Source organism: Gadus macrocephalus, chromosome 21, assembly GCF_031168955.1.
Source record: "Gadus macrocephalus chromosome 21, ASM3116895v1".
In the NCBI taxonomy this organism is placed as follows: domain Eukaryota; kingdom Metazoa; phylum Chordata; class Actinopteri; order Gadiformes; family Gadidae; genus Gadus; species Gadus macrocephalus.
This window is the reverse complement of record NC_082402.1, coordinates 13702621-13717760: the sequence shown is the minus strand read 5'-3', so window position 1 is coordinate 13717760 and position 15140 is coordinate 13702621. Positions and strand designations below refer to the sequence as shown.

Sequence of the window (15140 nt, the reverse complement as noted above, 5' to 3'; positions counted from 1 at the left end):
TGAGGCCCAAATTAGGTTGTCTGGTCATGTAAACTACCTGCTACAGCTCCTACTGGATTACATTTCTGCTTGGCACATTCATTAAAATGATATGAGAGGCAGGTACTAATTTAAAAAGAAATAGTCTCACGATATAATGAAGTAGAAATTATTCAGTACAATTACAATTGACGTAAAGTATCAGTATTAACAATAGTATATGTACAATAATTATAATATACTGTATTTTACCAATATAGCCTATTTAATAAGTAGGCCTGCAGTGAAAAGTGCAAAAGCCTTAATCCATAGACACTGGAACTGAAAGAATTGGCATTGTTCAAGCAATATCTTATTGAGATCAATTGATAGGGATGTATGTACAGTATTCTCTGATTTCTCTCCCCATCTAACTTGAGACGTTAACTGTAAAGAAAGTTACAGACCGGAAATGGCGTTTCGGCTGACAGGAATAACGGTAGGTTCAGGATCCTCTCCCACCAGTGATTCTCGAGTTCAGGAGCGAGTGACCCGCCCTGTCCGACTCAGCACAACTGTGCAGGCGGGGTTTTCTCCGCTCGCCAAGTATTCAGAAAAAGTCTCTTCCACTCTCAAAAAGTTTTAAACTGATGGTCGCTCCTTGGAGTTGAAAGAGTTCCAATAACGTGTCAGCCGCAACGCGTCACCTTTAACGGTAAGTGAAGCAAACATAATAACCTTTCTAGATCAGATCAGCTGTTCGGGCTGGCCGTCCCCTCAAACTTTTGAGTGGGAAATGTGTTTATTTATTTAGATCTTAAGGCAGATTGCATCGACTATCTGTGGTGGAGGAGGAGAAGGAAGAGGAGGAGGGAGTCTGCTGGCCCCTGGTACCAAACAGCCCGCAGCTGCCTCTTAAAACCACGGCAGCGATTTGCTCAACAGTCACATAAAACAACGATAAATTTAAAAGTGCGGGTAAAGGTTATTATCTTATATAATATATTTATTCAAAAACAATTTTTTGGATTTATGAATGTAAATAATTTTCCTATTCTCCTAAGCCAGCTTCTCTGACCATTAACCGACCATAACTTTTACATGACATTTACATTGTTGCTATAGAAACAACCGCTGGTATGAATTCACTGACGCTAATTAATGTGCGGTGAAAGAATACTCCCTCTTCTCCTCTTTCCACCCCCTCTGCTGAGCCGGCGCTGGCCGTTTCGGAGCCCTAGGCGACTCGAAATCAACTTGGACAGGTCTTGCGAGCGGGGGGGGGGGGGGGGGGGGGGGGGGGGGGGGGGTGCTACGCTGACGGTTTCGGGCCGCCCTGACAATTGCTCCCGCGCCCCCTCGCTTCTCCGTTCGCGTCGTATATTTTAATTGATATATTTTTTAATTAAGGGCGCCACCAGAGGGCGCCCCCAACGCATTTGTCGCCCTAGGCGGTCGCCTAGCTCGCCTATGCCGATCGCCGGCCCTCCCTACTGACCTAATCTCTCCTATTTTCCTTTCCCTCCTCTTTCCACTTCTCTCCCTGCTCTCCGCTCCCCTCTTCTCTCCTCATGTCCTCTCCTCTTCTCCTGACTCCTTTCCTTTCCTCACCTCCCAAATTTGATCTCCCTCCTTCTCCGATCTGGTCCACCTACCTCTGTTCTGTCCCCAGCTCTCTCTCTCTCTCTCTCTCTCTCTCTCTCTCTCTCTCTCTCTCTCTCTCTCTCTCTCTCTCTCTCTCTCTCTCTCTCTCTCTCTCTCTCTCTCTCTCTCTCTCTCTCTCTCTCTCTCTCTCTCTGTGTCTCAGACTCCAGTACCGATGGCCGCCAGGGCTAAATGGGGGACGGCGAAGGATCTGGTGACCAGCAGCGGTTCAGACGCCGACGCCCAGCTGGACGCCAACCTGGAGGATGCAGACCCAGAGCTCTGCATCCGACTGCTCCAGGTAACCTCCCCCACCAACCCCCCTTCCCCTCCCCCCCTTCTTTCATTTGAAACTATAGCGGAAAAATAGTGAATGCATGATTTTCCATTCCGTCAAAAATACACCTGCTCCTCTTTCTGTTTCCATGAGTGGCGTGGCGTGTGCAATCTAATGTCACAATGGGACTCAACTCTTTAACCAGACATTCAAGAGGCTAAATGAGTGCAGATCTTTTGAGGGGAAGTGGATGAGGAGCCATACCCCCCCCCCCCCACACACACACACACACACACACCCCAACACACAGACCCACATACTTCATATGTAAACCGCTTTGGGTACCTAGAAAAGCACTATATAAATGCAATATAAATGCAATAAATTATTAACATAACGATTTTTCGGAGTAACTTAATTCCAGCCATATTGTCCCTGGGAAGGGGTGTATATGCTGAGGAAATATATATTGAGAGTTCGCTTTTTGTAATGTACGTTTGTGTCTAGGATGCTCTCCCAGGACATGGCCCGGCCATGACCTGTGAATCATTGTAAAACAGCTTCCCGGAGATCTATTTCATTTCGCAGACAAAGTTCCAGTGAATCCATTCACAAGGGGGTGTATATGCTGACACCACATCCTGTCACAGACGCAGGGCTGTCTTCTCCATTCACCTCTTGCCAGAGACTGTCCGTCATGTTTCTCGCTGGGTCTTTGATTGCATCATGAAAACATTGGCACATACAACTTTATCTTGAGATGACTTCTGCCCTCGCAGTTTATTATTGCGGTTTTCATAATGCAGTTTATTAGCCACAGGCCGCCTTGAACTGCCTGTCTGCCCCCATCGCCCGCACATCAGCTCCGTGTTCAGCACACTCCATCAAGAAGCCATAGAAGAAGGGCACTTTTTTCCTATCTATTCATTATTCTATGGGCCATAAGTATTGTTTGCACCCAGCAAGACTTGGAGACACAGCACTGCAGAAGAGACAATGTCATACATCCTACAATACCTTCTATCACCACCAGCTCAGCTTTCACAGAAATACCATCAATAACCCATGAAATGTCAGGTATGAAGGTATGAAAGATTTGAAACTATCACAAGACTTCTCTCCTGGCTTTAATAAAACGCCCTTTGAAGATATATTGACTTTGTTATGCCGATTCCTCTTAAATGTACAACAATAGCCAGATAGCTCTTTTGCCTTTGTTATTAGACATTTTGTGAAGTACGCGATTACTGTTTTGTTGTCAACAAAGTCTTTACTAATGACCACGCACATTTCCAAAAGACGAAAGTGCTATATTTCCCTTTTTTTATGTCATCCCATTTCATTGGAACAAGGAAGTAATGTTGCCAAACTATATTGGCTACGGATGTTTTGGTGAAACCATTACTGTAGAGGCGGTTACAATGGTTCAATCAAAGCACCAGGAAGTATCCCTTTAAATCTGACCAGCAGAACCAGGCTCAGTGACCTTTCAACCTTTGACCTGCGCAGGTCCCGACGGTGACCAACTACTCGGGGCTGCTGAGGCGCCTGCAGTCCAGCACCACGGCCTGGAGGGTGCAGTTCCTGGAGCTGCGCGGGCTGGACCTGCTGCTGGAGGCCTTGGAGCGAGTGTCCGGGCGGGGGTGCCTGCACATCACCGACGCCCTGCTCCAGCTGAAGTGCGTGGCTTGCGTGCGCGCCGTCATGAATTCCAAGACTGGCCTTGACTTCATGCTGGACAACCAGGGATACGTTCGGACGCTGGCCCAGGGTGAGGGGGCCACCGCCTGGGATGGAAGATATCAAAATAGGGTTGTGTGCTGTGTTGTATATTATCAGCCATAGTGTCAATGATCTTTGTAGCAGGTGCTTTGCTTGAAAGAAGAAGAGGTCTGTCTGTCTCTACTTGGCTGTTTGTCTGTTGGTGTCTGTCTGCCTGTCTCTCCCCTCTCCCTGACCTGTCTGTCGATCTCACCTGCTGTGTCAATGTGTCTCTCTGTCAGCTCTGGACACGTCTAACATGATGGTGAAGATGGAGGTGTTTAGGCTGCTGTCGTGCATCACGCTGTATAAACTCAGTGGACACCAGCAGACCGTCGATGCCCTGGAGCACTACAAGGTGACTCACTGCCTTACTGTCTCAACGTGTCTTCCTGCTCTTCACTTCTGGGAGATGTTCATTCCATTAAAACAATGTGAGGGGAAGCACATGCATAACATTAGACCCTGGTGGTTGTGGGGTCTAGACCCTGATAGTTGTGGGGTCTAGACCCTGGGGTCTTGGACCCAAGGTGGTTGTGGGGTGAAGACTTTGATGGTTGGCGGATCTAGACCCTGGTTTCAGTAGAGTCTTGACCCTGTTGTTGTGGGGTCTACACCCTGGTGGTTGTGGGGTCTAGATCCTTTGTGGTTGTAGGGTCTAGATCCTGGTGGTAGTCGGCTCTAGATATCTGTGGTTCCCTTTGTGGTTGTTGGGTCTAGACCTTTGTGGTTGTTGGTTCTGGACCCTTGTGGTTGTGGGATCTAGACCAAGGTGGTTGCGGGGTTCAGACAATGGTGGTTTTATGTTTGTGGGGGTTGGACGCAAGGTGGTGTGGGGGTTAAGATTATGATGGTTGGCGGGTCTAGACCCTGGCTCCAGTTGGGTCGTGACAACCCTGGTGGTTATGGTGTCTAGACCCTGGTGGTTGTTGGGTCTAGACCCTGGTGGTTGTAGGGTTAAGACCCTGGTGGTTATAGGGTTAAGACCCTGGTGGTTGTAGGGTTAAGACCCTGGTGGTTGTAGGGTTAAGACCCTGGTGGTTGTAGGGTTAAGACCCTGGTGGTTGTAGGGTCTAGACCCTGGTGGTTGTTGGGTCTAGACCCTGGTGGTTGTTGGGTCTAGACCCTGGTGGTTGTAGGGTTAAGACCCTGGTGGTTGTAGGGTCTAGACCAGGGGTCCCCAACCTTTTTGAACCTGAGAGCTACTTCATGGGTACTGAGTCATACGAAGGGCACCGAGTTTGATACACTTCTGAAATAACAAATTTGCTCAGTTTGCCTTTAGTTATATATTATTATTAATGATTAATGATAGTATCTATTCACATATCTACGTGAAGACACTGATCATGTTAATGATTTCTCACAATAATGATCAACAATGACTTAAAAAAGGTGGGAAAGAGTTGTTCAAGAATGAGTTGTGCTATGTTTAGAACAGGCCTGCGGACGCCTCATAGGGTGCTAGCGGGCGACCTGGTGCCCGCAGGCGCTGCGGTGGTGACCCCTGGTCTAGACCCTGGTGGTTGTAGGGTCTAGACCCTGGTGGTTGTAGGGTCTAGACCCTGGTGGTTGTAGGGTCTAGACCCTGGTGGTTGTAGGGTCTAGAGTCTGGTGGTTGTTGGTTTTGACCCCAGCTTGTGTCTCCCTCCCAGAGCCTGAAGAAGCAGCAGTATCGGTTCAGCGTGATCATGAACGAGCTCCACGCCACGGACAACGTGGACTACTTGGAGACCCTCATGGGCATGGTGAACACGCTGCTTCACGGCCTGGACGACCTCCGCAAGAGGGACAAGCTGCGCAAGGAGTTCATAGGTCACTATCAATATTATTGATCACAATGGATGTAGCCCATACTCAGCACTGGTTGATAGGGGATGGACGGATGGATAGAGATATGAGTCGATAGATGGATGGAAGAATACTTTATTGATCCCAAAGGAAATTCAAGTTTTTCCAATAGCATACCAATTCACAGTGAAGAGAAAAACTCAGTAGTAAATAGAATAACAGTAAAAACAAACGGTTAAAGACCAAGAGTTAGCAGGAGCACTAACTGTCCCCCGTTGCATTGTGCAATTGTCGTTTTAGTCTACAGTCTATGAGTTCAGTATTATCTACAAAGTACTATCTTTTATGTTGTTGTTACTTCTCTTCCAGGTCTGCAGCTGCTTGACCTACTGCCCCGACTAAGGTACAGAACACGCCCAACTCCACCAGAAGAATTAAAAAATTGACTGTCACTGTTTAACCTCATTCTGACCGTGCATCTTTCTCTTGGTCTGTCTATCCTATTATCTGTCCGTCTTGTCTGTCTGTCTGTCTGTCTGTCTGTCTGTCTGTCTGTCTGTCTGTCTGTCTGTCTGTCTGTCTGTCTGTCTGTCTGTCTGTGTCCTCTGCAGGGATATGGATGACATGAATCTGAACCACCAGTGCGAAACGTTTGAGAACTCGCTGGCAGAGGACGAGGATGACATGATGGAGATGTATGGTGGCATCAACATGAGCAGCCACCAAGACGTCTTCACCAGCCTCTTTACCAGAGTATGCTCTTCCTCTTCCTCCTCCCCCTATCACCTCTCCATCACTCTGTCTCCTCTAAATCATCTCTCATCATTCTGTCTCCTTTATCATGTCACCGTCATTCTGTCTCTTTTCCATCATCTCTTGATCATTCTGTCTCTCCTCCATCATTCTGTCTCTCCTCCATTTTCTCTCCATCATTCTGTCTCTCCTCCATCACCTCTCCATCATTCTGTATCTCCATCACCTCTCCATCATTCTGCCTCTCCTCCATCACCTCTCCATCTCTCCATGCATTGTGTTTGTCTCCCCCTGCTGGTGGCAGGTGAGCAGCACCCCGGCATCGCTCCACCTGCTGTCAGTCCTTCAGGCTCTGCTGCTGGTGTCTCCAAACAGGACAGACGTCTGGGGGGTCCTGGAGACCCTGGTGGACCGAGCCATGCTGCTGTCCCAGGATGGTAGCGTGCTCTGACTTTCATAGGGACGTTTTTAAGGGTGTTCCAATTTCTGCCGAACGGTTCTGAGATCGATCCCCAATGTCCCCATACTCTGCCATGCTTACCCTCTCCCTTCTCCTTATCGACCGGTGTCTGCAGATATGTTTAATGACTGACACTGTAGTTTAATGAGGTGTGTGTGTGTGTGTGTGTGTGTGTGTGTTTCTGTGTTTCTGTGTTTCTGTATTTCAGATCAGATCCCAGAGGAATCCGCGGAGCAGCTCTTATCTAGGTTCCTTCCCTCAAAGGCCCTGCCTCCCCCTGTCTCCCCCAATCGGAGGCTCCCGACCACTGACATGGCGGTCCAGACTGTATTGATGGACAGCCTTTCTGACCTATCCCAAACCACTAATCTATCACCTCCTCCACCTCCTCCTCCCCCACCACTGCCTCCGTGTTTAGGAGGTCCTCCTCCACCTCCTCCTCCCCCACCTCTGCCTCCGTGTTTAGGAGGTCCTCCTCCACCTCCTCCTCCTCCACCTCCTCCACTTCCCCCTGGCGTTGGAGGAGGTCCTCCTCCACCTCCTCCACTTCCCCCTGGCGTTGGAGGAGGTCCTCCTCCACCTCCTCCACTTCCCCCTGGCGTTGGAGGCGGTCCACCTCCTCCTCCACCTCCTCCTCTTCCCTTTGGAGCTCCTCCTCCTCCTCCTCCTCCTGGTGGAATGATTGAAGCCAATGTTTCTCGAGGGCTTGGCAGAGCTTACATTAAGTCCCCCCCCCCTGGTCGCTGCCCCACCCAGCGCATGAAGAAACTCAACTGGCAGAAAATGACCATCTTAGGTCAGTGCTTATGTGTGTGTGTGTGTGTGTGTGTGTGTGTGTGTGTTCGTGTGTGGCATATCTTCCACCAAATGACCCCTCGATGATCCATCAGGCGATCGTCAATTCTGAGTTGTTCCGGGGTTGTGAATGTAAACAATAAGAAAGCAGAACACGTGGTGGTTGGGGGTGCTGCTAACCTTCTCCCTCTCCCCTCTGCGTGACCCCAGAGGGTCACTCCATGTGGACCTCTGCTTCATCCGGACCCCTGGAGCCCAACTACACCAGCATCGAGGAGCTGTTCGCTCTGCCGAAGACCGACGGCCCGGCTAAAGCCACCGGGCCCCCGGCCAAGCCCAAGGAGGTGCCTTTAACTGGACATGTACCGATACCATTTTTTCTTTTTCTGTAAGCCGCATTATACACTGGGCCGTGGTGAATGTGGGCAGTGCCCGCGTTGATTGGTGCACAGTTGAAATTTTCAGGATGGATCACGCATTAGTTGTATGGTACAGTTCTTTTTTGAGACAGGCACAGTCATTTAAACAGAGAGACACACAAACTATGCACACGTGTCGAGGGAGGGTTATGTTCTTTTAAAGTTTCAAGTTCCGGCCTCCTTCTTACGCGACTTGCAATGGAAGTTGAGCATTAGCAATTAGCTTAGCATTTTTTTCCAAAATTTCCAATTTGCGCTGTGACCACATTTCTTAGCTTTTGACACACACACATTTTATACACGTGTTCAGGTGGGTGGCCTCTATGTGCATGGCAAGTTTCTGCTTCCTTCTAATGCTGACTCACTTTCTCACTGTAAAGCAAAATCTACCTTGACAGACTTTGTGGGGTGGCCATGCCAACGTTTTTGTCTCTGACCGGACATTATAGCGGCCCCGAAATAAATGTTGTCACCAAAACCTTTTCGAGACCTGCTTACAGTGGATATGTATATATCCCCCAAATTGAAATCTTTTGACCATCGACCGCAGCGATATATAGGCATTACCAATCAGAAATAATAGGATCAGACAAACGCTAAAATAACAAGGTATCCATAGATACTCTGTGAATACCTTAGTACGGGAGCGGTCTTTATATAGCTAGAGTTGTTTGTTATTTACATAATGGATTAATGAAGAATGTTAATTGAAAGAAATGTTATTTTTCGTCTCTTCTCAGATTTCTTTCATCGACGGTAAAAAAAATCTGAACCTCAACATCTTCCTGAAGCAATTCCGATGGTAAACAAACGCACTCAAACAAACATTGGGGATGTTTTTTTGTAATCTTGTAATTGTAATATCATATGTTTCCCTGAAGATGAGTGTTTCCATCAATGCTCAGTGGAATCACTAATTAACATCATTCTGATGGTGTTTTGCTGTTGGACTACAGTTCCCATGAGGAGTTTGTGGCAATGATCCAGAGAGGAGACGGCTCCAAGTTTAACGTTGAAACGCTGAAACAGCTGCTGAAACTGCTCCCAGAGAAACACGAGGTGAGTGGGTGGGACTCTAAATGCGTAGACTGAGTCTATAGAGTCTACTCTACAGTTGAAGCTGTTGTATGAAAACCTCTCTTTCAGGTGGAAAACCTGCGCTCCTATGAAGGAGAACCAGACAAGCTGGCTGACGTCGACCGCTTTTATCTCCTCCTGCTGGCTGTCCCATGGTACTGCACCCATATATCTTAACTAAATCTGTCCTATTGATTACCTGAATATTACCCAATGCTGGGGACAGACTGCATGATTTAGAAAATAGTATACAATTTTTAAATGAAGGTAGATGATAAACAACTCCAGGCAACTCCACAACAGAAACTCTCGCTATACTCTCTTAACCAAGCGGGAGGTGTTGGTAAACCATGGATGTTAACATAAATGATAATAACATTGATGGTTATAATCTATAAATCGGATTTTTTTTTGTGATTTTCTATAGAGAGTTGGAAATGAGTAATCTCAAGTAGATCTTTAAAACCATACAGCACAATACATGATTTTTAACGTGTTTTCAAAGTTGACAATAGTAAACAAATATCACAGCTTTAGCCATTAGGAGTGACATTAGTAACATGGGTTTTAGGTCATTTGGATTCTCTCGTGTCACTTTCAAGACTTTTTTGAATTGGCTATTGCACTCAGCGCTCAGCAAGTTTGATACCCCGTTGTCCTGAGGGGCAAGATCTGGTCTAAATCGCCCTGATTGTACTGTAACTGCCATAACCGTGTGTGTGTGTGTGTGTGTGTGTGTGTGTGTGTGTGTGTGTGTGTGTGTGTGTGTGTGTGTGTGTGTGTGTGTGTGTGTGTGTGTGTGTGTGTGTGTGTAGCTACACGCTGCGTATAGATTGCATGCTGCTGAGCGAGGAGACCAGCGTTGTGTTGGAGAGTTTGATGCCCAAAGCCCAGCTGGTGGAGCAAGCCTGCAAGAGTCAGTCCCACTCTGCTTGCTAGCGACATGCTATTCACATGCTTAGGACACGATGGATGTTTTTAATTAGACTTTAATATTTGTAACCCACAGAAGAAGATTCACAATGCATATACCTCCATTCACAAATATTTGTTAATTGTGCTGCGTAAAATGATATCCACAAGACTAATTAATAAATTCTTGTAGAATTTTGTAGAATGTTTGCCACATCTAATCAGTATAATGCGGCTGCATACTAATGATATGTGATTCACAAACGATTAGCTAAAAAATAACAAATCTTTTGTGCGATCCGGTACGTACAATTCATATCTGCAAGTGGTTTCTTCATTGCGTTCAAAGTTTTGTGCATAAAATGTGAATTTTAGTCTAATTAGCCGTGTGTAAATCATTTTATGAAGCACAATTACCACATTTTGTGATCGGGGTACAGGCATTGTGAATCTTCTGATGTGGGTTACAAATAATGAAGTCCAATAAAAATGTCTATACTACACAACAAGAAATAAAATGAGTTTAAAATGACGTAACAAAACAGAATCACATATACATTTGAGTGTTGGATTAAGATTTCATGAGATTACACACTACTTTTTTATGCACACATTTTACTATTAATTAGATTTGTAAAGTAGTACACATCTAGTGTACAATAGTACAATAGTGTAAAATAGTACACATCTTATGTGTACGATTGTGTATTATTGTGCATTGATGTATTTACATCTGTGTAATATTGTGTTATTTTGTCTCAAGGCCTTAAGAACAGCCCACGCCTGCCCAGTTTCTGTAAACTTACCCTCGACATCGGGAACTTTCTCAACTATGTAAGCTTCTTCACAACAAACAACAGACCAGATAAGCCTCATTCTGAATGAATGAATGAATGAATCTATCTCTTCCCCCTCCCTCCCCCTCAGGGCAGCCATACAGGGAACGCAGAAGGGTTTAAGATCAGCACTCTGCTCAAGTTGACGGAGACCAAAGCCACGGGGTCACGGATCACCCTGCTCCACCACATGATAGAGGTACCCTACTGGACCGACTGGACCTACCGGGAACAGGGCGCAGCACAGGAGGCTACTGAGACCCAACCGGTCTCAGTAGCCTCCCTCAGACCGTTGGTCTGGTTTGATCCGCTTTTCTTTTTGACCTACAGGAGGCTGAGAAGAACCATCCGGACCTGCTGAAGTTACCAGAGGATCTGGATATCTGTGACAAGGCCGCTGGGTAGGAGACTGAATCGGCCTCTCGGAAAAATTCAACTCTGAAATGGCCAATTAAAGAATTAGGAATTCAAATTCAGATGTTAACTTTTGGTCGCAGGTGCCCGCTGACGGTGTGAGCTGTGTGTGTGTTTCAGGGTGCCCCTGGAGTCTATCCAGTCGGAGGCCGTCACCCTCATCAGGTTCCTGGAGAACACACAGAAGAAGGTGGAGGCTTCCTCTGCGGAGGACCTGAAGGAGAACTACCTCTCGGCCATCAAGGTACCGACGGCAGCGCCCTCTTTCTCTGTGGTTATGGTGAGGGTCTGTACTGAGGGTGTGGTTATGGTGAGGGTCTGTACTGAGGGTGTGGTTATGGTGAGGGTCTGTATTGAGGGTGTGGTTATGGTGAGGGTCTGTATTAAAGGTGTGGTTATGGTGAGGGTCTGTACTGAGGGTGTGGTTATGGTGAGGGTCTGTACTGAGGGTGTGGTTATGGTGAGGGTCTGTACTGAGGGTGTGGTTATGGTGAGGGTCTGTATTGAGGGTGTGGTTATGGTGAGGGCCTGTACTGAGGGTGTGGTTATGGTGAGGGTCTGTACTGAGGGTGTGGTTATGGTGAGGGTCTGTACTGAGGGTGTGGTTATGGTGAGGGTCTGTATTGAGGGTGTGGTTATGGTGAGGCTCTCACATGTCCTCTGTGGTTTCAGGACAACCTGGCCGGCTGCAAGAAGCTACAGGAGATGTTCACGTCCATCGAGGAAGAGAAGAGGACGCTGGCGGTGTACCTCTGTGAAGACCCCTCCAGGCTGGACCTGCAGGACGTCTTCAACACCCTCAAAGCCTTCAGAGCGCTCTTCATCAAAGCCTACAAGGTGACTCAGTCTACAGCCAATCAGAGAGCTAATTAATTAAAAACTCTACAGCCAATGAGAGTTCATTAAATATTCTATAGCCAATCAGAAAGGTAATTCAACTCTCTCCAGCCAATCTGAAAGATGAATTATACGTTTATTTTTTAATTTCTATCTATGCCATATAAGTTTATAGACGTATGCGTAGATACATATATATATATAAGTTCTTCTATACGTTTTTTTTTTATTTTTTAAATCTATCAATGTTTTTCTATCCCCTCAGGAGAACCACAGCCGCAGGGAGCAGGCTGTGAAGGTGGAGCGGCGGCGCAAGCAGCAGCAGGAGGAGGAGAGCAAACGACCCAAAGGGGAGGATGGAAAGCGCTGTGAGTGTTAAAAAGGCTCATGGTCCTTATTACAATGCACTGCTATTTATTAGTAAGCATCCATCCATTCATTTATTCATCCACCTATCCCTCATCCATATGCTGTATGGTATGGATGTAGTATGCACCGAGGGTGCACTGTTGCCATAGTACCAATGCAGTAGTGGCCTGTTTTCCCCGTTCTGCAGTGAGGAAGACTGTGGCGGTACAGGAGGAAGGCTGCATCATAGACAACCTGCTGGCGGACATCAGGAAAGGCTTCTGTCTCAAGAAGAGCAGATCCCGCCCCGACGCAGACACACTCCCCCCTGACGCAAACACACTGGCCCCTGACCCAGACACACTGGCCCCTGACCCAAACACACTGGCCCCTGACCCAGACACACTGGCCCCTGACCCAAACACACTGGCCCCTGACCCAGACACACTGGCCCCTGACCCAGACACACTGGCCCCTGACGCATACACACTGGCCCCTGACCCAGACACACTGGCCCCTGACGCATACACACTGGCTCCTGACTCAGACACACTGGCCCCTGACGCATACACACTGGCCCCTGACTCAGACACACTGCCCCCTGCTGGCACCACCGAGGACAGCGGGCAGCCTGGTAAGACCTGCTACCTGTGATAATAAAGTGTAAATAAATAAAGTGTGGCGTATTATGAGTGGTGGTCGTAGTCACACTAGTATTATGAGTGGTACTCACACTAGTATTATTAGTGGTGGTCGTAGTCACACTAGTATTATTAGTGGTACTCACACTAGTATTATTAGTGGTGGTCGTAGTCACACTAGTATTATGAGTGGTACTCACACTAGTATTATTAGTGGTGGTCGTAGTCACACTAGTATTATGAGTGGTACTCACACTAGTATTATGAGTGGTGGTCGTAGTCACACTAGTATTATGAGTGGTGGTCGTAGTCACACTAGTATTATTAGTGGTGGTCGTAGTCACACTAGTATTATGAGTGGTACTCACACTAGTATTATTAGTGGTGGTCGTAGTCACACTAGTATTATGAGTGGTACTCACACTAGTATTATTAGTGGTGGTCGTAGTCACACTAGTATTATTAGTGGTGGTCGTAGTCACACTAGTATTATTAGTGGTGGTCACACTAGTATTATTAGTGGTGGTCGTAGTCACACTAGTATTATTAGTGGTACTCACACTAGTATTATTAGTGGTGGTTCTAGTCACACTAGTATTATTAGTGGTGGTCGTAGTCACACTAGTATTATTAGTGGTAGCATTAGTGTCTATGGTCCTCACATCTGCATGCCTCCACGTCCTCCACAACTTGTAGAACCACCACATCTTCCAGGAGCTCCAGAACCGGCAGGCCTCCCAGAACCACAACAATCTTCCCCCAACACAAAGGAGGACCGGCTCTACGGATCCACGGTGGTCCTCAGTTTCTCTGACCTCCCCGTTCTTGAGAGTTCTTTCCCGTCTCCGCCCGCCACCCCCCCGCTCACCGCGGAGCCCAGGCCCCTGATCACGTCCTCTCCTGACTGGCGGGTCAGGGAGGAGGGAGGCGCGGAGCGTCCAAACAACACCAACGCCGCGCTGGAGGGGGCGGGCGAGGAGGGGGAAGGGGCCGGTCTGGAGGACCCCGTGCCCAGCGGAGGGGGATCAGAGGGCGGAGCCGAGCCAGGCAAAGACACGGGTGAGATAATGGGTGTGTTTAAGAATCGAGGGCCGGGTGTCCTAGTGGGAACGGTTGGTATCTTTAGGCCCAATCCCATTTCTACCCCTTACCCCTTCCCCTTACCCCTCCCCTTCCCCTTCCCCTTCCCCTTCCCCTTCCCCTTCCCCCTTCCCCCTTCCCCCTTCCCCCTTCCCCCTTCAAAACAAGGGGGAGGGGTAAGGGGTAGAAATGGGATTGGGCCTTAATGTGGTCTGGTGGTCTGGTGTACTGCTGCATCTCTGACTGGATCGGTGTGCTTCTCTGAAAACACAGTTTCGACTTCCTCGGTTCCAGAGGGGAGATCCGCACACGGCAAGGCCAAAAACATCTGCCCTCAACAGTGAGGTGAGTTCCCGTCTGACTCCCGTCTCGTGTAGCCTCTGACTCTTCTGTCTTGCTGTGTGTCCGCTATCATTCTGTTTGGACGTGAAGGGTCTGCTAATGTTTTGACTTCTTCTCTCCTTTCTCTCACCAGTTGATCTTAAAAAAAAAATGACCCAGAAGTCCCCACAAGACCCCACCCTCCCCATACTACACCCACTGTCCCCCAATTTTGGACCCACACAATAACCTGATTGTTATTGGTAATCAATGTCATGATTTTAAACTCCGATATGAAATTGGAATTAAAGTGTCAATAGAGAACTGACAGCACAAGAAAGAAACTATTTTTTCAAATTGACAAAATTATTTTATTATATTTAAGAACATATATATACATAGCCTATATATCATTTTATATTAATTTCTGAATTATTTTTGGCGGGCTGTGATGTAGAACCTTCCATGTGATTAATGTTTTTTAAAATGTAAAATAAACGTGTAAAGTAACCCTGGTGTACGATAGTCATCTTTATCAGTATAATCCTATCAAAGAAATGTATGGATATGGATAGTCAAATAACATAGTCATATGTGCACTGCAATATGCAGTAAATATATATAATACACAGGTCATTAAGGGTCTTCAGGGGCGAGTATAGTTTGTATTTGAATAATTAATCACTCATGCATTTCTACTTACCCTGCTCTCTTTTCAGTTGTATTTTTTTCACTAGTATTTCAAGTTAACGGTTGAGAGGAAGGGAATCATTTTCCAGGCTGCAGCGCTTACGTCAGCCCGAAGCGTTCTCTAAC

General features: G+C 47.2%; 1 protein-coding gene across 3 annotated transcripts; it reads left to right on the top strand.

Annotated features, from left to right (window-relative positions):
* Positions 1-489: 489 nt before the first annotated feature.
* On the top strand, positions 490-14834 carry LOC132449546 (inverted formin-2-like). 3 transcript variants are annotated; one of them, XM_060041234.1, is made up of 25 exons: positions 490-673; positions 773-936; positions 1766-1903; positions 3389-3650; positions 3883-3998; positions 5296-5455; positions 5801-5834; positions 6043-6184; positions 6489-6621; positions 6853-7440; positions 7650-7783; positions 8599-8660; positions 8815-8917; positions 9005-9090; positions 9751-9851; positions 10611-10681; positions 10775-10882; positions 11014-11084; positions 11218-11341; positions 11770-11934; positions 12200-12302; positions 12491-12916; positions 13620-13982; positions 14277-14348; positions 14479-14834. In XM_060041234.1, the coding sequence occupies exons 3-24, from the start codon at positions 1778-1780 to the stop codon at positions 14345-14347; spliced, it is 3549 nt and encodes a 1182-aa protein (XP_059897217.1). In that variant the 5' UTR covers positions 490-673; positions 773-936; positions 1766-1777; the 3' UTR covers position 14348; positions 14479-14834. The 3 variants fall into 3 exon arrangements, with proteins under 3 accessions (XP_059897217.1, XP_059897218.1, XP_059897216.1); XM_060041233.1 differs by having other exon boundaries at positions 491-673; positions 773-930; XM_060041235.1 differs by lacking the exon at positions 773-936.
* Positions 14835-15140: the final 306 nt, after the last annotated feature.

What these genes read in the sequence shown, in the direction of transcription:
- LOC132449546 (XM_060041235.1), top strand. Translation starts at nt 1,778, where the DNA reads ATGGCCGCCAGGGCTAAATGGGGGACGGCGAAGGATCTGGTGACCAGC. An exon ending in GCAGAAAATGACCATCTTAG is followed by an intron (nt 7,441 to 7,649) that starts GTCAGTGCTTAT and finishes GCGTGACCCCAG; the next exon opens with AGGGTCACTCCATGTGGACC. An exon ending in GGTGGAGCAAGCCTGCAAGA is followed by an intron (nt 9,852 to 10,610) that starts GTCAGTCCCACT and finishes TTTTGTCTCAAG; the next exon opens with GCCTTAAGAACAGCCCACGC.